Below are 22748 nucleotides of genomic sequence, written 5' to 3'. Positions count from 1 at the left end.
GAGCTACACCCCTGGCACATTTTTTTTTTTTTTTGCGGGTCTGGGGATAGAACCCAGGGGCCTTCTACCTCTGAGCTACACCTCCAGCCTGATTTTTTATTTTTTATTTTGAAACAGGGTCTCACTGAGTTGCAGAGGGCCTCACTAAGTAGCCGAGGCTTCTGGGAATCCCAATACTCCTGTCTCAGCCTCCTGAATGCTGGGATCACAAGTGTGCGCCACCACGCCTGGCGTTTATTTTATTTTGAGACAGGGTCTCATTTAAGCTGCACAGCGGGCCTTGAACCTACAATCCTCCTGCCTCCACCTCCCAGGTAGCTGGACTGCAGTTGTGCCTCTCCTGTTTGGCCTGCTCCTCCCCTTTATGGCTGAATACAAATATCTGCCTGCCTGGATGGGCCGCACCGAGCTGGCCCATTCATCCATGCGGGCTGTTCCCACCACATTCTGGGCACTGTGAATTCTGCTGCGATGGACAGCTGTTTGTGTGGGCAGGGCACACACCGGGAGCGGAGTTGCTGGTTGCAGGGCTGGTTGTCTCTAACACGAGGAGGCTGCCGGCGGGGCACAGGTGAGTGCTGGTGATACACAGGCAGCCAAGCAGTGCCCCAAACACAAGAGGCAATGACCCTACCCCCAGATCCGTGGTGCTGGGAGGGAGACAGTGAAGGCCGCCTGCCAGACCCTGTGCTTTGCTCTGGGTGGGGTCACCCCTGAAGGGTCATGTGCTGGAGGCTTGGTCCCCAGGGTGGCAGTGCTGGGACCTTTAAGAAGAGCATACCTGGGACACGGTGGGACACGCCTATAATCCAGCCACTGGGGAGGCTGAGGCAGGAGGATTGCAGGTTGGAGGCCAGCCTGGGCAACTTAGCAAGACCCTATCTCTAGATTAAAAATAAAAAGGGCCAGGGGGTGTTGCTCAGGGGTTGGCCCTTGGCCAGCACCTGTGAGGCCCCGGGTTTCACTCCCAGCACCACAAACCCAGCAGGGTGTCGTGCAAAGTGATGAGTCTCGGGCTCTGGCCTTGGGAAGGGTTAGCGCAGCCATCCTGAGGCCCTTGCACTCTCACGAGTTGTTCTAAAAGAGTGGTGGGCGCGCTTGTAATCTCAGAACTTGGGAGGCTGAGACAGGAGGACCGCAGGTTCGCGGCCAGCCTCAGCTACTTAGGTCTCACAACGTAGTGAGACCCTGTTCCAAAATAAAGAATAAAAACAGGGCTGAGGGTGTGGGTTCCATCCCCAGTACCACAATCATCAACGACGACAAGGAGCGAGGGGTCCCTGGCCCTTTCTCCGCTTCCTGCCGCCGGCGCACTTGTCTGCACTCCTTGTCCTGATGCCACGTGCCCCACGCGCGGCCGTCTCCAGAGGGGAGCAGCCTCTGGACGTGCAGACCCGGGAGCGCAACAAGCCTCTTTCCTTGTGAGCCCTCAGCCTCAGGTATTAGGCCGTGTCAACGGATGATCAGAGGCCACTGCCCGGCTCACTGCCTGGCCTGGACACCCGCCCAACGGCACGGCCGCTGCTGTCCTACCCGTGAGCACACGTGTGACGGAGGCTGAGTAGCGAGCGGTGGCCGGGGCGTGGCCTCAGCAGTCCCAACCCTGGCTGCGCTACTGTGTTCCAGGAAGGAATGAGAGCGCTGGCCCTAAGGGACCCCTTGCTCCTCCCGAGCCCTGCAGTATTAGAGCTTGGTGTGAAGCGCGCGGAGACACGGGTGGGCCCTGCACGGGTCGCGGTGGGCGTGCTGACCTTGGTCTTCCCGATCTGGTAGCTCCTCTTGTCTACAGCCATCTTTTCCAGGAGGGCGGAGATGACCTCCCTGCAGGGCTGAGCATCCTTGGGCAGCAGCACCTGGAACTGCTCTGTGAAGTCCTAGGGGATTTGGGCCGAGAACAAGGACCTATGTGAGCCTTTTTTTCCTCCTTGTGTGACTGGGTATGGAACAAAGAACCTTGTGCATGCGAGGCGTGCGCTCTATTGCTAAGCTACAGACCTGGCTTGGGCTTTAGTTTCTACACTGGGAAAACAGGCACAACGATCTAGCTGGTGGCTGGCAGGATAAAAGAGCTGGGTATAAAAGCACCGGGGAGGTGCTGAGTGGTTAGCACTTGCCTAGCACGGAGAGGCCCCAGGTTCTACCCCTGGCACCACAAAATTGAAACAAAACGACGAGAAATCAAATTAACACTGATACAGGAGACACTTAATAAAGGCAGCTGCAGTTCCTGGCTTGGTTTCACAGTGTATCTCTGGGTTGGGGCCAGCCGCCTGTGCCAAGGGAACTTGTGTCCCCGTGAGAGGGACTGGTCTCTTCCCAGAGCTCACGGTGCTGTGCTGGGAAAGCCTGGTCATAAAGTAGCTGCTGGGTTTAGACTCTGGAGAGAGGGAGCTGCGGGCCCCATCCTCGGCTGCGTCTCTGTGGTCCCGTGTGCGCTTGTGCGCGGCCCACCTGGAAGGTGTACTTGGCGCTGTAGCCAGATCTCCGGATGCGCACAGTCTCCAGCATGCCTGTGTAGCGCAGCTGCTGCAGGACCAGCTCGTCGTCGAAACACAGTTCTTTCTGAAATGGATGTGTGAGTGGTAAGGCCGGCGCCCTTGGCCTGGCAGGATGCCTGGCAAGTCTAGCACACAGGGACAGAGGACCAGGATGAAGGCAGATCCCGCGGGATTCTGCACACAGAAGACAGAGTGTCCCGGGGCTGACCTGTTGCTGGGGAGCAGGGCGGGCAGGCGGGCAGCCTGACTGGGTGTGTGGCACGGACCACAGCTCATGGCCCTGGCTTTGGGCACGATGAAGAGCCGGCTCCGGTGCCAGCAGCAGTGTCACAGGGGCAGGGAGGGCTGGGGACCGAGTGGCAGAGATGGAGGGGTGAGCGAGGGAGGGGAGGGCGCGCACTGGCACCCATGTGGAGCCCGTGGCCCCTGTGTGAGCAGCGGCTCAGCTCCAGGACTCTAACCTCAGCCTGGCTGCTGGTTGGGGCCTACGCTGGCTGCTCTTGGGGCCTACGAACACCCTCCGCTCTCCCTCCGGTCAGAGCTGCACCTTCCAGATGGCGTCCCTGTTTGGGGCCGGTCCTTGCTGCTGCCTGTTGACGCCCACGGCGTCACGGAGGGCACTCAGCCCCAAGGCCTGTCCTGGTCCCTGAGCGGGCCCTGGTGATGCTCCCAGTCCCTGCGGAGGCCGCCAGAGACAGGAGTGTCCGGGGCGGGTCTCCACCACACCACAGACGCTCACCTTTTCCGCATTGGAGCGGATACAGCGGATGAAGAAGGGCTCCGCCTTCCCCAGCGCCGCCAGGAGCTTGTTCAGGGAGGCCTGGGGAAGAAGAGAACGCTGAGCCTGGATGCCAGGAGGGCAGGCGGGCGGGGATGCGTGGCCGGGGCAGGGCGTCTGCTGCAGCTGCGCTTCAGCCAGAGACTGCGTAGAGGAGGAGGGCTGTGGTCCTCTGGCTGACAACTGCTTCTTTTCAGGGCCCAACTCTTATCATCTTTGCCTCATGAGGAAGGTGAAGGCCAGGGAAGGAACAGATTAAACTCCGGTGATTTTTTTTTTTTTTTTGGTGGTACCATGGATTGAGCCACAAGCACCCTACCTCTGAGCTACATCCCCAGCGCTATTTTTATTTTGAAATTGAGTTTCACTAAGTTAATGAGAGTCTACTTGTTGAGGCTTACCTTGAACCTGAAATCCTCCGGTCTCAGCCTCCCAAGTACTGGCATAGCGAGTGAGTGCCCAAACCGCTAACTTAATAGCTGGGCGTGGTGGCGCACGCTTGTAATCCCAGTGCCTGGGAGGCTGAGACTGGAGAATTGCACAGGTTCAAAGCCAGCCTCAGCTACTTAATGAGGCTTTCAGCAACTCAGTGAGGCCCTGTTTCCAAAATAAAGTATAAAATGGGTCTGGGAGTATATCCGGAGGTAGAAAGCCCCTGGGGTCACTGGGCATGGTGGCGCACGCTTGTAATCCCCGCAACTTGGGAGGCTGAGACGGGAGGATCGCACAGGTTCGAAGCCAGCCTCAGCTGCTTGGTGAGGCTCTCAGCAACTTGGTGAGACCCTGTTTCCAAACAGAATAGAGAATGGGTCTGGGAGTGCAGCCCGGAGGTGGGAAGCCTCTGGGTTCCACCCCCAGCACCACAAAAAACAAACAAACCAACAATAACAACAACAACAAAAACCCTCACAACAACAAAAAACAAAACCCCTAACTCAGATTACAGTGACTTAAGATACATGTTAGGTTGGGTGGTGCACGCCTGTAATCTCAGTATCTGGGAGGCTGAGAGAGGAGGATCGCAGGTTCGAGGCCAGCCTCAGCAACTTCATGAGGCCCTCTGCACTTGGTGAGACTCTGTTTTGAAATAGTAAGATAACCCGGAGGCGGTGGCGCACGCCTGCAATCCCGGTACTTGAAAGGCGGAGATGGGAGGGCTGCAGGTTTGAAGCCAGCCTTGACGAGTTAGTGTGGTCCTCTGCAACCTGGTGAGATCCTGCTTCCAAACAGGAAACTCAGGCTGGGGATTTAGCTCAGAGGTAGGATACCTCTGGGTTCAGTGCCACAAAAAGAGAGGAAGGAAGGGAGGGAGGGAGGGAGGGAGGGAGGGAGGAGAGATGGATGGATAGATGGAGGGATAAAAAGAGCTGCAGATGTAGCCTGGAGGTAGGAGGCCCCTGGGTTCAATCCCCAGCACCACAAACACGGACACGGACATCAGACTCAGGAGGGACCACAAGAGGTGGTGGTTTTGGTCTCTTGTTTGTTGAGGTGCCAGTGATGGAACCCGACCTCTTGCCTGCTGTTTCCGAAAATGACGTGTAAGTGCTCCCACATGTGTAGGTGCTCCCACATAAGGCCGTTACCAAAAAGCTGGGGAGGGAACTGAGCGCTAATGGTGAGCAGGGTGAGTAGCTTACAAACTCCCTGTCCCTGCATATAAGTGTGTCCTGAGTTTCCTGGCAGCCAGGGAGAAAGGGGGAAATGCGAGCCGAGGCCACGGTTCAGTGCTCATGTTCGCTGACGTGCTACCTCCGGGTCTCAGCTGGCTGACGGTGCTCCCCGGGAGGCCTTGGAGGCCGTGGCCGAGCGCTGCTGGCTTCCGCTGGGCCAAACCCCTTGCAGCACACTGAGCCAGTGCCGCGTGCCCGCTGGGCCTGGGCTCGGCTGCTCACCTGGAACTGGGCGCTGATGCTCGGCGGCTTCTTCTTCTTGTGCAGGTGCAGCAGGGACTTGGTGGTGCGGTCGTGCAGGGTCATGCTGACGATGAGCTTCAAGGACTCGGAGTCCAGCAGGTTCTAGAACAGAGGCATCGGGTCTGGCCTGCCCGCCACAGCCCACACATCTCCGGGGCGGGGGGACGGGACGGGTGCCTGGTGGGCGGCCTCAGGACCGAGTGAGGGCAGAGCCAGGGGAATGAGCCTGGCGGCACCCACGGCACTGGCTGGGTGGGGGGAGTAACCTCTTTCTTTTGTTGTTGAGACTCTGGGGAATGAAATTAGGATATTCCAACACTGAGCCGTAGCCCCTCAGCCCTCTGCATTTTTTTTTTTTTTGTGTGTGTGTGTGTGGTACTGGGGATTGAACCCAGGAGCATTCTGTCTCTGAGCTACACCCCTGGCCCTGCTTTATATTTATTTGGAAACAGGGTCTCGCTAGGTTGATGAGAGTCTCACTACTTGCTGAGGCTGTCCTTGAATCTGCAATTCTCCTGGTCTGAGTCTCCCAAGTACTGGGGTTCCAAGTGCGCACCGCCACGGCCAGCTGAGGCCTTTGTATTTTACTTTGAGACAGGGTCTCACTAAGTTTCTGAGGCTGGCCTTGAACCTGTGCTCCTCCTGCCTTAGCCTTCCGAGAGGCTGAGATTCAGGCATGCACCCCCACACCTGGCTGACAGCCTCTTTGTGGCCCTAGTGCCGCCTCCGCTGGGTTAGTGGAGGAAGCCAGCGCTGCCGTGTCCAGCCTGCCCGCTGCATGTCACCCTGTGGCTCAGGCCCAGGGACACCAAATCCTTTCTCCCGGCCGGCACGTGCCGGCCAGCAGTCAGCTGCCAGGAGGACCTGGCCCGTCCTGCCTGCGGACTGGATTGAGAAGCTCTTCTTGGACTCCTGTTAATTTTTTTTTTAAATGGCACTGGGGATTGAACTCAGGGGGCATTCTACTTCTGAGCTACACCCTCAACCCGATTTTATGTTTTGTTTTGAAACAGGGTCTCACTAGGTTGATGAGAGTCTCACTATTTGCTAAGCCTGTCCTCGAACCTACAATTCTTCTGTCTTAGCCTTCTAAGTACTGGGATCACAGAAGTGTGGCTCCACACCTGGGTGTGTGTGTGTGTGTGTGTGTGTGTGTGTGTGTGTGTGTGTGTGTGTGTGTGTGACACTGGCAGTTGGAACAGGGTTTTGCTAAGTGGTTGAAAGCCTCACTCACGTTGCCGAGGCTGCCTTCAAACCTGTAATTCTCTTTCAGCCTCCCACGTACTGGGATTATAGGCATATGCCACCACACCCAGCTCTATTTTACTTGAAAAAAAAATTTTTTTTGGCAGTACTAGGGATGGAAGCCAGGGGCATTCTACCTCTGAGCTAAACTTCCAGCCCGATTTTTTATTCTTTATTTTGAAACAGAGTCTCACTGAGTTGCAAAGGGCCTCATTAAGTAGCTGAGACTAGCTGTGAACCGTGATCCTCCTGTCTCAACCTCCCAAATGCTGGGATTATAAGCGTGCGCCACCACGCCCGGCTCACTTTTTTAAAAAAATTTGAAACAGGGTCTCACTAAGTTACTGAGGGTGGCTTGAATGTGTGACCCTCCTGTCTCAGCCTCCCAAGTACTGAGGTTACAGGTGTGTACCACCACGCCCAGCCTACCACACCCTTCTATAGAAGGGACTTGGGCACCTGTAGGCTTTAGTACCTGGAGGTCCTAGAGCTGTCCCCCATGAATACCAGGGCTGAATGTACATCAGGCTAGCTGGAGCGCCCGGGAGAAGCTCTGCCTGTCCCCCAGCAGTGGCCTGTGGCCAGTGACAAGCTCAGGGCAAAGGGAAGGGTCCCTGGTATGGCAGGGCGAGCTCTCTGGGGCATCAAGGCTCCAGGCTCCCAGTGGGATCAGAGCAAGGAGTGGCTTCAGCCGAGCTGAGCCTGGCTTCTTCCTCATCCCCTGGGCGCCCCGACACCCCATGTGCAGTATCCCAACTCAAGCCCTACTTCTAGGGAACCCCAGGAGATATACCTCCGTACCATTTCACCATGGGAAATGATTGTTATTTCTGCGGTGCTGAGGATGGAGCCCAGGCTCTGCGCACGCGAGGCAGGCTCTAACCCGAGCCACATCCCAGACCGGGCGGATGGTGGGAGGGAGGGGACAGCGAGCCCCAGGGGGTTAAGAGCACTCCTCCTCGTCCCTTCCCGGCCCAACCGATGTCCTGAGCCAGGCGCGCCGGGGACGGCAAGGATAGGCAAGGCGTCTGTGCGCAGCCGCGCGGGTTTTACCTTTGGAATGCTCTGCTTTTGTTTGATACCTTTACTCTTCCTGTCAAAATATTAAAAACGGTTTTGTGAACACAAGAAGCACAGCGCGTGGATCTGGGTTAGTTCAGCAAGCCGCGCCTCGTGGGTTAGACAGCAGAGGGGAGAGCGTGAGACAGAGGAGTGCAGTGGAGAACGCCGCCGACCCCACGCCGCCCGCACCGCCCTCTGCCGGCTCGCTGGCCTCAGCGGGTGGAGCACGCCCGAGGGGCGGCTGTGGAGGGCGCGTTCTGCCTCCGAGCTACACCCCCAGCCTTTTGTTGTTGTTGTTTTGAAACAGGGTCTAAGTTGCTAAGGCTACCTCAAACCTGCCAGCCTCCTCTCTCAGCCTCCCAAGCTCTGGGATTACAGGAGTGCCCACCACGCTTGGCTCCTAGGGAGACCCTGACCGTGGCCCCGAGGCCGGCAGGGCGAGGACTCTCCGGCAGAGGACCGCGGGCCCCTTTGAGTTGTTTGCAGTGGGGGAAATGGAGCTCCGCGCGCTCTGCCACTGAGCTGCACCTCCAGCCCTTTTTCTTATTTTGAAACAGAGTCCTGCTACATTGTCCGGGCTGGCCTGGAACTCAAGATCCGCCTGCTTCAGCCTCGTGACTCTGGGTGACAGGTGCGGTCACCAGGAGGCTCACCTCTGTGGATTATGCTAGGCCCCTGAGGCTGCACTAGGCTTCATCTAAGTCCCCTGGGGTAAAACAAGGCACCACACAAACAGATTTAAAGATGTGCTCTGGGCAGGCCTGGCGGTGCGCGGCTGCGTCCCAGGCCCTCGGGAGGCCCAGGCAGGAGGAGCGCTTGAGCCCAGGTGGCCAGCCTGTGCAGCGGAGTAGGACACCATCACGGGAAAAAAGAAAAAGACAGGCTGTGTTGGGCACGGGCACCGCCCCCAGGCAGCCTGTGCCCGAGGGGCTAGGGCCCCGCTGCCACCCAGGGGCGTCTTGCTGGCCGTGGCCGCCGCTTTAGGAGGGAGGCTGATGCTGAGTGCCCAGGCCTCATGGTGGCGGAGCAGGAGCCACGCCCGGCTGGGCCTTCTGGACCCTTCCAGCTGTTCCGGGCCTGGCCGGGGCTCAGGTGAAACGGCTCCTCTGAAGCTCAGAGGGCGAAGCAGGTGAAGCAAGCTACACCCCAGGTCAGAAAGAGAGTGGTCCAGGGAGGAGCGGCCTGCGGCGCCCTGGAGCAGAGCGCAAACTCGGGGAAGGTGCACGGAGGCCGAGGCTGGCGAGCAGCGGCTGGCGCGAGGGTAGAACTGCAGGCAGCGCAGCGTGTGCGCCGCCGCCGGGTCCCAGGCAGGGGCGGCGGTCAGCGGCTGCACTTGGAGGGGACTCACAGGACGAAGGCGCGGGGCTTCTGGAGCCGACTGAGGGACTGCAGCAGCCCTCGGGGGTCCTCGCCCTGCCAGGGCAGTCCTTTGATGCTCCTGATGATTTGGTTATGCAAATCGCTGAGGGGAGGGGCCAGTGACAGAGAAGGCGGGTTAGAGCCTGGCCCACCACCGGAGGCCCAGAGCCCACAGGGAGGCCCCGGCCACTGGAGCCAACACATGCAGCTGGGGTGGGAGGAGGCTGGACGCCTGCCGCCCATCAGTGGGGCTGGGCTAGGCGTGGTCGCTGTCTCCATGCCCAGCACACAGGGCCTGCAACCGGTCGCTGGGCTCGTGGAAACATCTTTGTATGCGTATGTGTGTGTGTGTTACCCAGCCCTTTTTATTTTTTTTAAAATTTGTTATTATTAATTTTGGTGGTACTGGGGTTCCTGGAAACCCTTCTACCTCTGGGCTACACTCCCAGACATATATATATATATATATATATATATATATATATATATATATATAAAATCTTTTTATTTGGAAACAGGGTCTCTTAAGCCAGCAAGGCTGGCTTCGAACCTGCCTTTTTATTTTTGAAACAGGGTATTGCTAGGTTGCCAAGAATCTTGCTATGCTGCTGAGGCTGGCCTTGAACGTGCAGCCTCCCGTGTCAGCCTGCTGGAAACTGAGGGGGGCGGGGCAGGGCTGAGGAGAGCGGACCAAAGGCCTCCGTGCAGGAGCAAAGGACCTCATCTCCACAATTCTGGGGCCGTGTCACCCTCCTGGCCGGCTTTGCAAAAGGTCTCAGGCGGAATGAACTTGAGTCCTTGAGCCAGGAGACGGACTCCGTGGTTCTCCCTGGCCCCTGCTGTCTCTCTCCAGGGACGGTCATGACTCGGGGCAGGTGCTGGGGTCCTCTGGCGGTTGGTGGCCAGGGACACTGCTCAGCACCCTTTGTCAGTGTTCAGAGAACGGCCTGTCACAGGCCAAGGCACGGAGACCCTAGCCCAAGACACAGTGAGCCCGCTCCGTTTGCCTTCGGGGCCGGCCGTGGGCATGCACTGTAGGCCTGGCATGGGTACCCGTGCGTGAGAACGAGAGCGGCTAGGGGTGGGACTCAGAAATGACCAGGAGCCCCCAGGTGCGCTGGTGCACACTTGCATGTCCTGCCAGGACTCGGGAGACTGAGACGGGAAGGTTTCAAGGACAGCCTCCAGCAAGTAGCGAGACTCTGAGCAACCCAGCAAGACCCCGGGCTGGGGTAGCTCGGAGGTAGAACGACGGAGTTCAATCCCCAGTACTGCCCCCAAACAAAACGAAACAAAAACCCCAGCAATATCGAGCACCGAAGTGACAGATGTCTCTGACGGGACTTCTGGAAGTGAGATTCCTTTTCTTTTGAAAATCTCTCCCATTCCAGCTGTGGTTGCTGTCCAGGTGCTGGGGCACTGGTCCCACAGACGCTGGGCGAGCGCTCCGGCGCGGAGCTGCGCCCTGGCCCCGTCCCTATTCTAGAGGCATGTCTGGGCTCCACTGGCCTGGGGCCCCCTGGCAGCAGTCTGTGTTCCATGCACCATGCCGGGTGCCCAGGCCGCACTTACCTGCTCTCCCTCGCCCTCCAGGGAGGCACGGAGCAGAAACGACAGAGCGTGGCTCCCTCTGCTCTGAGAGGCCCCCGCGTGGCCCACCCTCCCGAGGCCTGGCAGAGGCGCTGCGCTCCGGGCCGCGGCCCGCTCTCCTGGCGTGGGGACGGCTCCTGCTGGTGTGCCTCCCTGGGCTCAGGTTCGAAGGCCCTTGTGTCTACTTACTTCTTGCTTTCATAGAAAGCAAAGATGTCCTCAAAAGCGTTAATATCGAACTCCTCAGAGCAGTCAAATGAGAAATCTAGCATTGAGCAGCTGCAAGGGAGAATCTGTATAAACTTAACGTGTTCTGGGGCAGGACGTGTGGCCAGAGGGCCAGGGCCCTGGGGAGGACACTGAGAGTGCAGGCCACGGGCTGCCTTTCAGGGCAAAAAACAAAAGCAAAAAACCCCGGAAAGCCCTGCGAGGCAATGGCTCTCCTTCTGCTCACTTTTCGGTAAAACAGTCAGTTTAATTTTTTGGTACTAGGGACTGAACCCAGGGGCATTCTACCGCTAAGCTGTACCCCAAGCCTGTCTTAATTGTCTTACTTAGAAACAGGGTCTTGCTAACTTACCGAGGGTCTTACTAAGTTGCTGAGGCTGGTCCTAAACCTGTAATCCCAAGTACTGGGATAACAGACACGTACCACTGCGCCCAGCTGGAAAAGTCAATTAAAAACCCGCCTTCGATGAAGCGGGAAAAATGCCAGACACCGTTGGTGCCTGTGCCTCTACTGCACCGCATGGCAGGGTCAGTGGCGCCAGCGCCCCCTCTACCCTCACGCCTTCAGGGGTCACTGGAGAAGGCACTGTTCTAGAGGGCTGGGAAATTTTAGGGACTCCCTCCTTGGGAATTTCTGAGTGTGGAGAGGAAAGCCGGCCTGGTGCCCTGGGGCATCTGCACGGGTGGCCCTACTGAGCCAAGGCACGCGCTGCCTGTCTTGTCTGGCTGAAGGAGTCCCCCCCTTTTTTTGAGGCAGGGGTCTCGCTATGTTGTCCCAGCTGTCCCCAAACTCTTGGGCTCAAGCGATCCTCCAGCCTCAGCCTCCTGAGTAGCGGGGACCGCAGACGCCGCCACCGCACCCGAAGCAGTGCTGATAACCACTGACAACGCGCGGGCCTGCTCACCGGTAAAGCTTTTCTGATGGGGTGCTGACTCCTCTTGGCAGCTCTCCGGGGTGGCTTCGGGCACTGGGGCTGGTCGCATCTGCTGAGGACACAGAGCAGGCGTTCCATGGGGCGGGTCTCCCCCAGCCTCGCAGTCCCCACTTCTCCATACAGATTCTTCGTTTCTTTTTTTTTGGGGGGGGTGATACTTGGGGTGGAACCCAGAAGCTTTCTACCTCCGGGCTATACTCCCAGACCTTTTTTAATATTTTTTTTGGAAACAGGGTCTCACTAAGTTGCTGAAAGCCTCACTACTAAGTAGCTGAGGCTGGCTTCGAACTCGTGTGATCCTCCTGTCTCGGCCTTCCAAGCGTGGGGATTACAAGTGTGCGCTACCACACCTGGCTTAGATTCTTCGTTTCTTTAACCTGGATTTTTTTTTTTTTCTTGTTTTGATGCTGAGAATGGAACCCAAGACCTCTGGCACTCTAAGAAAGTGCACCACCACTGAGCAGCATCCCAAGTCCCATTCACTTTATGTTTTAATCTCTCTATATATATTTATTTGTGGTCCTGGGGGTGGAACCCGGGGGCTTTTCTACCTCCGGGCTATACTCCCAGACCTATTTTATACTTTATATTGAAACAGGGTCTCACTAAGTTGCTGAGAGCCTCACTAAGTAGCTGAGGCTGGCTTCGAACCTGCCAGATCCTCCTGTCTCAGCCTCCCAAGCGTGGGGATTACAAGTGTGCGCCAACATGCCTGGCTAATCTTTATATTTTTGTGGTACTTGGGATAGAACCCAAGGATATTCTATCTCCAAGCTACACCCCTAGCTCACCTGCCCTCCTTCCTTCCCTCCCTTCCTCCCTTCCTCTTCTTTCTTTCTTTCTTTCTTTCTTTCTTTCTTTCTTTCTTTCTTTCTTTCTTTCTTTCTCTTTCTTTCACGGGTCTGGGGATGGAACCCAGGCGTATTCGACCTCCGAGCTACACCCCCTGCCCTATTTTTTATTCTTTATTTTGAAACAGGGTCTCACTAAGTTGCGGAGGGCCTCACTAGCTGAGGCTGTCTGGGAACTAAGATCCTCCAATCTCAGCCTCTGGATTATTTTTTTGTTTTGAAACAGGATCTCACGAGCTTGCTGAGGCCTAAGTTGTATGTGAGCGTGTGTGCGTGCACACGCACACGCACACACATACGCACACACCTCTCACTCTCTGAGAGGATGCCCATAGGTTTGTGCACGCACCGTTTTATAGAAGGGGTTGAGTGCCCTGGGTTTTGGCGCCTGGGGGTCCTGGACCCATCTCCCACAGACGCTGAGGGCTGACTGCATAGAACACAGGGTCTCCGGGCAGAGCGGAGCCTGGCTGACGGGGTGGTGAGCAGGGACGCGGTGGCCCTGTCCTACCTGCGGCCTTTTCCGCCCTCTCAGCACGCAGGCGCCCAGCCTCCCGCAGCACAGCCATGGCCCGGATGGCGGCCCGCAGCACCGCCCAGCGGAACACGGCCACGGGCTCCATGCCGATGAGCTGGCGCACATAGGAGCTGTCGCTGCCCCGCAGGAGTGCCACGATGTCGGGCCGCATGTAGTCCATGTTCTTCTCCCGGAAGTCCTGGAGGGAGGACGCAGGTGTCGCCAGCAGCACGAGGTCCAGGGCTGGGGCCCCATCATGACCTGACGCGAGGGGTCAGGCCCGGGCCATGCCAGGCGTCCCCAGGCCGGCCACGGTACCTTGATCTGGTACTTCACTTTCCCCGCGAAGTGCTGGATGATGAAGGCGGGCTCCAGGACCGGGGTGCCCAGGAAGTACTTGTTGTCTTCGTGCTGCTGCTTGAACTTGGCCAGCAGTGTCTGGCTCGTGGCATGGGGGAAGCTGGGGAGAGAGTGGAAGCTCAGGGGCCCGCCAGGGCAGGCCGCGGGGGCTCCGGGGGGGAGAGAAGGCAAAGCAAGGGAGGAAACAGAGAGGCAGCGAGCCAGCGCGCACCCACAGCCTCAGGCCACAGGCAGCACAGGCCGCGGTGACCCTGCCACCTGCCTGTGACGCACCTGCTGGGGACCAGGGAAGGGGCAGAAGAAGCCTCGCTCGGCCCCGCGGCCCCGGGATGCCCTCTCTCCTCCCCACGTGGCAGCAGGACAGAGGGAGAGGGAGCAAGGGGAGAGAGAGACAGAATCGAAGGGAAGTTAGAGAGCCCCCCCACCAAAATGCAGTGACCACAGCCAGGTGCAGGGGCGCATGCTTCCCAGCTGCTCAAGAGGCTGAGGCAGCACGATCAAGGTTCAAGGCCATCCTGGGCAACTCGATGAGAGCCTGTCTCAAAAAATAAAAAGAAGCCGGGCATGGCGGCGCACGCTTGAAATCCCAGTGCTTGGGCCGGGCGTGGTGGCGCACGCTTGTAATCCCCGCTCTTGGGAGGCTGAGACAGGAGGATGGTGCAGGTTCGAAGCCAGCCTCAGCTACTTAGTGAGGCTCTCAGCAACTTAGTGAGACCCTGTTTCCAAATAAAATAGAAAATAGGTCTGGGAGTATAGCCCGGAGGTAGGAGGCCTCTGGGTTCCACCTCAGTACCACCAAAAAAAAAAAAAAAAAAGAAAAAAAAAAAAAAGAAATCCCAGTGCTTGGGAGGCAGAGACAGGAGAATCGCGCAGGTTCGAAGCCAGCCGTGCTGGCTTAAGAGGCCCCGTTTCCAAATAAAAAAGTATAAAAATAGGTCTGGGAGTGTAGCCCGGAGGAAGAAGGGCTTCCAGGAACCCCAGTACCACAAAACAAACAAACAAACAAATCAAACAAATAGGGCTGGGAGTGTAGCTCAGTGGTAGGGTGCCCCTGGGTTCAATTCTTACACACACACACACACACACACACACACACACACAGCTGGGTGTTGGTGGCACATGACCGCAATCCCAGAACTTGAAAGCTCAGACAGGAGGATTGTGAGTTCCAGGATTGACTCAGCAATTTAGCCAGACCCTATTTCAGAATAGAAAGTAAAAAGGAGCTAGGAGTATAGCTCAGAGGTAGAAGAGCCCTAGGGTTCGAAAGCCGTGTGAGGTGCCGCACGCTTTTAATCCCTGCACTTGGGACGCGGAGACAGGAGGATCACGCAGGTTCGAAGCCAGCCTCAGCTACTTAGTGAGCCTCTTGGCAACTTAGTGAGACCCTGTTTCCAAATAAAATATAAAATGGGTCTGGGAGTATAGCCTGGAGGTAGAAATGCCCACACACACACAAAAATAGTCCTGGGGTTTCAATATCTAGTAGACACAGACACACAAAAGGAAGGAAGGAAGGAAGGAAGGAAGGAAGGAAGGAAGGGTGGGTCGGTCCAAGACTACTGGATGCAGCTATGAGCCCAGGACTCCAGAAGCTGGAAGAGGCAGGTAGGGTCCTTCCCCAGAAGCTATGTGGGGACATGATCGTCAGACACCTCGACTCTGGACTTCCTGCTCCTGAGACTGGGAGACTCTAGTGTACGGTTCTATTCATTTTTATTTATTTATTTGTTTATTTGTTTTTGTGGTGCTGGGGATGGAACCCAGAGGCTTCTATCTTTGGGCTACATTATCATACCTATTTTCTATTTCTGTGCCTGGCGTATTTTTTATTTTCTTGTGACACTGGGAATTGAACACGGGACATTCTACCTCTGAGCCACACTCCCAGCCCTACTTTATTTGTATCTTGAAACAGGGTCTCGCTAGGTTGATGAGAATCTCACTACTTGCTGAGGCTGGCCTTGAACTTGCAATCCTCCCATATCAGCCTCCCATGTACTGGGATGACAGGCGTGCGCCCACGCCTGGCCCCGGCGCGGCGCTGTTTTCGGCGGCCTGGTCGGTGGCTGTGTGCGCGGCCGCAGGGAGGTAACTCAGCTAGCCTGCTTCAGTGACCGCCCGCGTCATGGCCGAGCGCCCACTGCCGGCACCACCAGCTCCGTTCCCAGTTTAGAGAACTCGGGCCCTCAGCCCTTCGCTGAGCGCTCCCGGCGTGGGAGCCTCTGGGAGCACGATGAATCCCGGGCCGTGGCTGCCATGGCGAGCGGCAACCACGTGTGTTTTATAAGCGCGAGCTGGGTCTGCGCCGGGCGTCTGGGCGGCCTGGCCGGCGCCCGGAGGGGGGACACTCACTTGCTCTCCTCGTCCAGCAGGTAGAAGAGGCCGGTGGGCTTCTTGCTGATGAGCTGGATGCAGCCCACGTTGTCCGTGTAGTCGATGTTGTGCCAGGCTATGCCTTCCCCCTGGTACTCCTCCTACGAGTGGGGCGGCAGGCACGTTACTTCAAAAACACTGTGATGGTTTTTCTTTTTTTGTTGTGGGTCTGAGAATGGAACCCAGGGGCATTCTACCTCCGAGCTATACCCCCAGCCCTATTTTTTATTCTGAAACAGGGTCTCACTAAGTAGCTGAGGCTGGCCGAGAATTGCGATCCTCCATCCAGTCTCAGTCTCCTGAATGCTGGGATTACAAGCATGGGCCGTCACGCCTGGCTAAAACTGTAACGTCTCTTTTCTTTTTTGTGGTACTGGGGGGTGGAACCTAGGAGCTTTTCTACCTCCGGGCTATACTCCCAGACCTAAATTTTTTTGCAGGTCTGGGGATGAAACCCAGGGCATTCAACCTCCAACCTACACCCCCTGCCCTATTTTTTTTTTTTATTATTTAATTTGAAACAGGGTCTCACTGAGTTGCAGAGGGCCTCACTAAGTAGCTGAGGTTGTCTGCGAACGCCATCCTCTGGTCTCAGCCTTCTGAATGCTGGGATTACAAGCATGCGTCACCATGCCCGGCTACCCCAGACCTATTTTTTATACTTTATTTGGAAACAGGGTCTCACTAAGTTGCTGAGAGCCTCACTCAGTAGCTGAGGCTGGCTTCGGACCTGTGCGATCCTCCTGTCTCAGCCTCCCAAGTGCGGGGATTACAAGCGTGCGCCACCACGCCCGGCCTGTGTTGATTTTTAATACCTTTTTTTTGGTACTGAAGATTAAACCCAGGGGCATTCTACCTCTGAGCTACACCTCCAGTCCCTACTTTTTTGTGATAAGGGGAATTGAACCCAGAAGCATTCTACCTTCTGGGAAGCCCCACCTTCCAGCCTGATTTTATTTCTTACTCTGAAACAGTCTCATGAGGTTGATAAGCGTGTCGTTACGTGGCTGAGGCGGTCCTCAAACCTGTGACCCTCTGTCTCAGTCTCCCAAGCACTGGGATTATGGGAGTGCGTCACTACGCCCAACTTGTCTTTGTTTTGAAACAGGGTTTTGCTAGGTTGCTGAGGCTGTCCTTGAACCTGCAATCCTCTTCTCTCAGCCTCCCAAGTATTAAGATTATATGAGTATGCCACCACACCTGGCTGACATTTTTTTGGTGCGTGTGTGTCGGGGGTACTAGGGATTAAAACCAGGGCATTCTATCTCTGAGACCCCCCCAGCCCAATTTTTTATTCTTTATTTTGAAACAGGGTCTCACTAAGTTCCAGAGTGGCTCACTAAGTACCCGAGGCTGGCTGTGAACCCGTGATCCCCCTGTCTCAGCCCCCCAAGTCCTGGGATGACAAGTGTGCGCCATGCCCAGCTCTTTTTTTTTTTTTTTTTTTTTTTTGTAGTACTGGGGAATAGAACCCAGGAGCATTCTACCTTTGAGCTTCACCTCCAGGCTTATTTTATTTCTTATTTTGAAATAGGGTATTGCCAAGTTGGATGGCCTTGAGCTGACAATCCTCCTGTCTTAGCCTCCCTACTACAGGGATTACAGGTATGTGCCACTGTGCCTGGCTCAATAATTTTTATTTTATTTTTTGGTTGTGCTGAGACTGGAACCGAGGGTCTCATGCAGTCTAGGGAAGTGCTCTGCTGCTGAGCCAAGCCCTGGCCCTGAGAGGTTAACATTTTCTTTTCTTTTTCTTTCTTTCTTTCTTTCTTTTTTGATTTTTGCAGTACCTGGGATTGAATGCAGGGGCATTCTACCTTTGAGCTACACCCACAACCCTATTTTACTTTTTATTTTGAAATAGGGTCTCACTAAGTTGTGGAGGGCCTCACTAAGTTTCTGAGGTTGGCTGTGAACCTGCGATCTTCCTGTCTCAGCTTCCCAAGCGTGAGCCACCATACCCTGCTATTTATTTATTTATTTATTTATTTATTTATTTATTTATTTATGCGGTACTAGGGATGGAACCCAGGGGCATTCGACCTCTGAGCTACACCTTCGGCCCTATTTTTTATTCTTTATTTTGAAACGGGGTCTCACTGAGTTGCAACTCAGTGTGCGCCAACACGCCTGGCTTCATGCCCAGATTTATCAGTTAGCATTTATATGACATACGTACACAAGGGATCTGCAGATACTAAAATCCACGAATGCGGCCGGGCGTGGGGCGCACGCTTGTAATCTCAGTGCTTGGGAGGCTGAGACAGGAGGATCTCACGGGTCCGAAGCCAGCCTCAGCTACTGAGTGAGGCTCTCAGCAACTCAGTGAGACCCTGTTTCCAAATAAATTATAATAGGGCTGGGGGTGTAGCCCGGGAGTATAATGTCCCTGGGTTCCATCCCTAGTACTGCAAAAATAAATAAATAAATAAATAAATAAATAAATAAATAAATAATTAGAGCCAGGCGTGGTGGCGCACACTTGTAATCCCAGCATTCGGGAGGCTGAGACCGGAGGATCGCGGGCGGACAGCCTCACCTACTTAATGAGGCCCTGTGCAGCTTAGTGAGACCTTGTTTCAAAATAAAAAATATAAAAAAGGGTAGGAGGCATAGCTCGGAGGTCGAATGCCCCTGGGTTCCACCCCCAGAACCACGCCCACACCCACACAAAAATAATAATAAATAAGTAAAATCCATGGCTGCTCAAGTCCCTGCTATAACACGCAGTCATATTTGCATACATTTACATATGACCTACAGGCATCCTCCCAGGGAATGTGAATCATCTCTAGATGACTTAGAATATCTAACATAATGCAAATCGTATGTAAATAGCTGCTACACTGGACTGTTTAGGGAATGATGACAAAGGAGTCTGTGTAACTTCCTGTGGCGATGGGGATGGGCTCGGGGTGCTCTCCACTCTGCCACATCCCAAGTGCTTTTCCTTTTCCATCTTGAGACAGGGTCTTGCTCACTCGCCCGGGCCAGCCTTGAACTAGCGATGCTCCTGCCTCAGTCCCGAGTCGCTGGGATCACAGGTATGCTACTGTCTGGCTAGCCGCCCTTCCTTCCTTCTTTCCTTCCTCCCTCCCTCCCTCCCTCCCTTTCTTGTACTGGGGATGAAAATCAAGGGCATTCTACCTCTGAGCTACACCCCAGCCCTTTTTATTTTTTATTTTGAAATAGAGTCTCCCTAGTACTCTGCATTCTTTCCCTAGTTACTAAAGGGCTTAGTAAGTTGCTGAGACCGGTCTTAAAAATATGTATGCTCCTCCCGTCTCAGTTTCCCAAGTATTGGGATTACAAGTGTGTGGTACTAGGGATGGAATCCATGGGCCTTCTGCCTCTGAGATACAGCTCCCAGGCTATTTTATTTTGTGTGTGTGGTACTGGGGATTAGACCCCAGGTCATTCTACCTCTGTGCTACACCCTAAGCCCTATTTTTTAAATCTCTATTTTGAAACAGGGTCTCATTAGGCTGATGGTAGTCTCATTACTTGCTGAGGCTGCCTCTGAATCTGAGATCTTTCTGTCTCAGCCTCCCAAGTACTGGGATTACAAGCGTGCACCAGCATGCCTGGCCCTACCTCTGTTCTTACAAACGAATACATTCCATTCATTTAAAATATAATGCCAGCAGTATTCAAGACAGAAAAAGATTAAGCATTTTGTCTTCTTTTTCTTCCCTTGCAGTAGGACTTTACAGTCAAGCATCCATCTTGTGTTTCCCATGTAGCTCAGTCTGGACCACACGTCTTCCAAGTGCCCAGTGGCCACAGGGCCTGATGGTAAAATCATCTCAGCGTTTACAGAAACCCGCCAGGGCCTCTCCCTGCTAGGATGACCAGCGTGGAGGATAACATGTGAGTAGGATGCTGGCCAGTTAGCAGAGAACACATGTACGGTGCCTTACCACCATCGGCAGCCAAATCAAACCCTTCGTAAGGTAACCGTGCTTCTCTCCCCTGGAAGGACTTTCCAGGTCTGGTCACGGGAGGTCCAAAATTGGCCGGGCCTCAAAGCACCCGGACGTTTGTTCCATCGTGGGTGGCTGGGATTTTGTTCAACTTTCCCTTTGACAGAGAAAAATTTGAGGGCAAGTTTGCCGGTGTCCTGGGCCCCAAGGGGGATTCTGGTTCTAGCTCGTTCCATGGGCTGGGAGAGCAACGCAATTCTCTATCTTTGTGAAGTGACTTCCCCAAGTCCTAAACCAGAATGATCACAGGGCCCAGCAGGCCCGCTTTGGACTCGCACACAACGGAATTAAGAGCGGGGTCTTACGGAGGTATCTGCACACCTGTGTTCACAGCAGCATTATTCACAACAGCCAAAACATAGAAGCAACTCAAATGTTCACTCGATGGGTGGATGGACACACAGTGCCTGCCCGCCATCATCCACCCACCCCCCCACCCATCCAGGGGAATATTATTCAGCCTTAAAAAAAGGAAGGCAACCGATTCTAACACTTTCTGCAACACGGATGAACTTTCAGAAACACTGTGCTGGGTGAAATAAGCCAGCCAGAGCCAAATACCACAGGATTCCACTTACAAGAAGACCCGTGAGTTGTCATAGAGACAGGAAGTGTAATGAAGGTGCCAGGGACTGAGTGAGTAGGCTGGGAAAGTACTGGGGACAGTTTCGGTTTGGGAAGGAAGTCAAGTTTTGGCGGTGGGTGGTGGAAAGGTTGCACAACAGAGAGAGAGTAGCTGGTTCTCTGTATCCATCGGTTCCCTATCCACAGCCACTCACAGGTTGACAAGATGTGAAGAGAAAAAATGGGAGTCTGAGCCGGGCGCGGCGGCGCACGCACGCCTGTAATCCCAGTACTTGGGAGGCTGAAAAAGGAGGATCGCGGGTTCAAGACAGCCTCAGCGCCGGGCGTGGTGGCGCACGCTTGTAATGCCCGCGCTTGGGAGGCTGAGACAGGAGGATCGCACGGGTTCGAAGCCAGCCTCGGCTACTGAGTGAGGCTCTCAGCAACTCAGTGAGACCCTGTTTCCAAATAAAGTATAAATAGGTCTGGGAGTATAGCCCGGAGGTAGAAAGCCTCTGGGTTCCACTCCCAGTACCACCAAAAAAAAAAAAAAAAGACAGCCTCAGCAACTTAGTGAGGCCCTCCCCAACTTGGTGAGAGCCCGTTTCAAAAATAATAAATAAAATAGGGCGGGGGTGTGGCTCGGGGGTAGATGTCCTGGGTTCACTCCCGGCGCCACACACAGGCCTCGAGTCTGTTCTGAACATGCGCACTTGTTGCCCTCAGTCCCCAGGTGACACGGGTGACGACTGTCCACAGAACCGACCCGCTCCTGGCGCCTGAAGTGCTCTAAAGATGATTGAAAGACTGGAGAAGCCGGGCGTGGGGCGCACGCTTGTAATCCCAGCGCTCGGCAACTCAGTGAGACTCTGTCAAAACCAAGAATAAAAAATAGGGCCGGGAGTGTAGTTCGGAAGTAGAATGCCCCCGGGTTCCATCCCCAATACTATAAAAAAAAAAAGGCTACGGAGGATGTATGAAGCGTCTGTGCAAACACCATGCCCATGCCACTTTATACAACGGACTCGGGCACCTGAGGATTGTGAGATGCGTGGGATTTCTGGAATAAACCCTCTGGACGTCAAGTCGCAAAACTGTACTCCGCGTAACCAAACTGTACACTCAGACGTGACTAAGATGGCTCTTTTCTTTGGACTGGGGATGGAACCCAGGGACCTTCTATCTCTGAGCTACACCCCCAGCCCTATCTTATTGATTCACTTTTATTTTTTGGTATGGGGGATTATACCTCGGAACTACACCCCTAGCCCCATTTTATTTTTATTTTTGAAACAGGGTCTTGCTAGGTTGATGAGAAAGTTTCACTACCTGCTAAAGCTGTCCTTGAACCCGCGATCCTCCTGTCTCCGCCTCCCCAGTACTGGGATTACAAGCGTGCACAACCATGTCTGGCTTTAGACCCTGTTTTTTTTGTTTTGTTTTGGTGGTACTGGGGGTGGAACCCAGAGGCTTTCTACCTCTGGGCTATACTCCCAGACCTATTTTATATTTTATTTGGAAACAGGGTCTCACTGAGTTGCTGAGAGCCTCACTCAGTAGCTTGGGCTGGCTTCGAACCTGCGCGATCCTCCTGTCTCTGCCTCCCGAGCGCGGGGATTACAGGCGTGCGTCACCACGCCCGGCCCCTCAGCCCTTTGAAAAAATTTATTTTGGCCGGGCGTGGTGACGCACGCCTGTAATCCCCGCCTGTAATCCCCGAGCTCGGGAGGCGGAGACAGGAGGATCGCGCAGGTTCGGAGCCAGCCTCGCTGGCTTAAGAGACCCTGTTTCCACATAAAAAAGTTAAAAGAAAATAGGTCTGGGAGTGTAGCCCGTGGGAGTGTATCCCGGAGGTAGAAGGGCTTCCAGAAGCCCCAGTACCACCAAAAAAAAAAAAAAAAAAAAAATTTATTTTGAACAAGATCTAAGTTGCCGAGACTGGCCTTAAGCCTGAAATCTTTCTGTCTTGGTCTGCCAAATATTGGGATTATAGGCCTGCATTACTATACCCCGCAAACAATAAATTTTATGTTATGTGCATGTCACCAAAGTAAAAATTCAAAATTCAAGGTTTGCTCCGTACCTGCTCGAGTTTGAAAATGTGCTGGTTGAAGTAGTACTGGAGCTGCTCATTGGCATAGTTGATGCAGAACTGCTCGAAGCTGTTTCTCTCAAAGTCTTCAAAGCCGAAGATGTCCAGGACGCCGATGGACAGGCACTGGGGGGACAGGAGCGGTCACGCCGGCAGGCCTCTGCGGGCGCCGCTGTCCCGGCGGCACGGGAGCCCCAGGCCTGGGTGGACGCTCCGGTCACAGTAACTTATTTTTTTTTAGACAAAGTGTCACTGTGCTGCTCAGGCTGGCCTCAAACTTGTGTCCATCCTGCCTCGGCCTCCTGAGTGGCCGGGGTGACGGGTGAGCACCACAGCCAATGGCTCTCAAGAGACCCTGGCTTTTTGTCTTCTTTTTTCTGCAGGGCCGGAGACG

General features: G+C 54.9%; 1 protein-coding gene across 1 annotated transcript in view; it reads right to left on the bottom strand.

The window, feature by feature from the left end:
- MYO9B (myosin IXB) overlaps window positions 1-22748 on the bottom strand; it is a gene marked incomplete at both ends in the record, with an annotated part of 75268 nt that overhangs the window by 17397 nt on the left and 35123 nt on the right. Inside the window, 11 exons of the mRNA XM_080714900.1 lie at window positions 1752-1874; window positions 2452-2562; window positions 3238-3318; window positions 5172-5294; window positions 7491-7530; window positions 8848-8961; window positions 11582-11660; window positions 12974-13178; window positions 13298-13439; window positions 15695-15816; window positions 22346-22480. Coding sequence (XP_080571026.1) covers window positions 1752-1874; window positions 2452-2562; window positions 3238-3318; window positions 5172-5294; window positions 7491-7530; window positions 8848-8961; window positions 11582-11660; window positions 12974-13178; window positions 13298-13439; window positions 15695-15816; window positions 22346-22480 — 1275 coding nt within the window. The remainder of the gene's footprint in view (window positions 1-1751; window positions 1875-2451; window positions 2563-3237; window positions 3319-5171; window positions 5295-7490; window positions 7531-8847; window positions 8962-11581; window positions 11661-12973; window positions 13179-13297; window positions 13440-15694; window positions 15817-22345; window positions 22481-22748) is intronic.

This window comes from Muscardinus avellanarius (assembly GCF_963383645.1).
Source record: "Muscardinus avellanarius genome assembly, chromosome: 18".
Lineage (NCBI taxonomy): Eukaryota > Metazoa > Chordata > Mammalia > Rodentia > Gliridae > Muscardinus > Muscardinus avellanarius.
The sequence above is the reverse complement of the archived record's forward strand: the minus strand, read 5'-3'. Positions and strand labels throughout refer to the sequence as shown.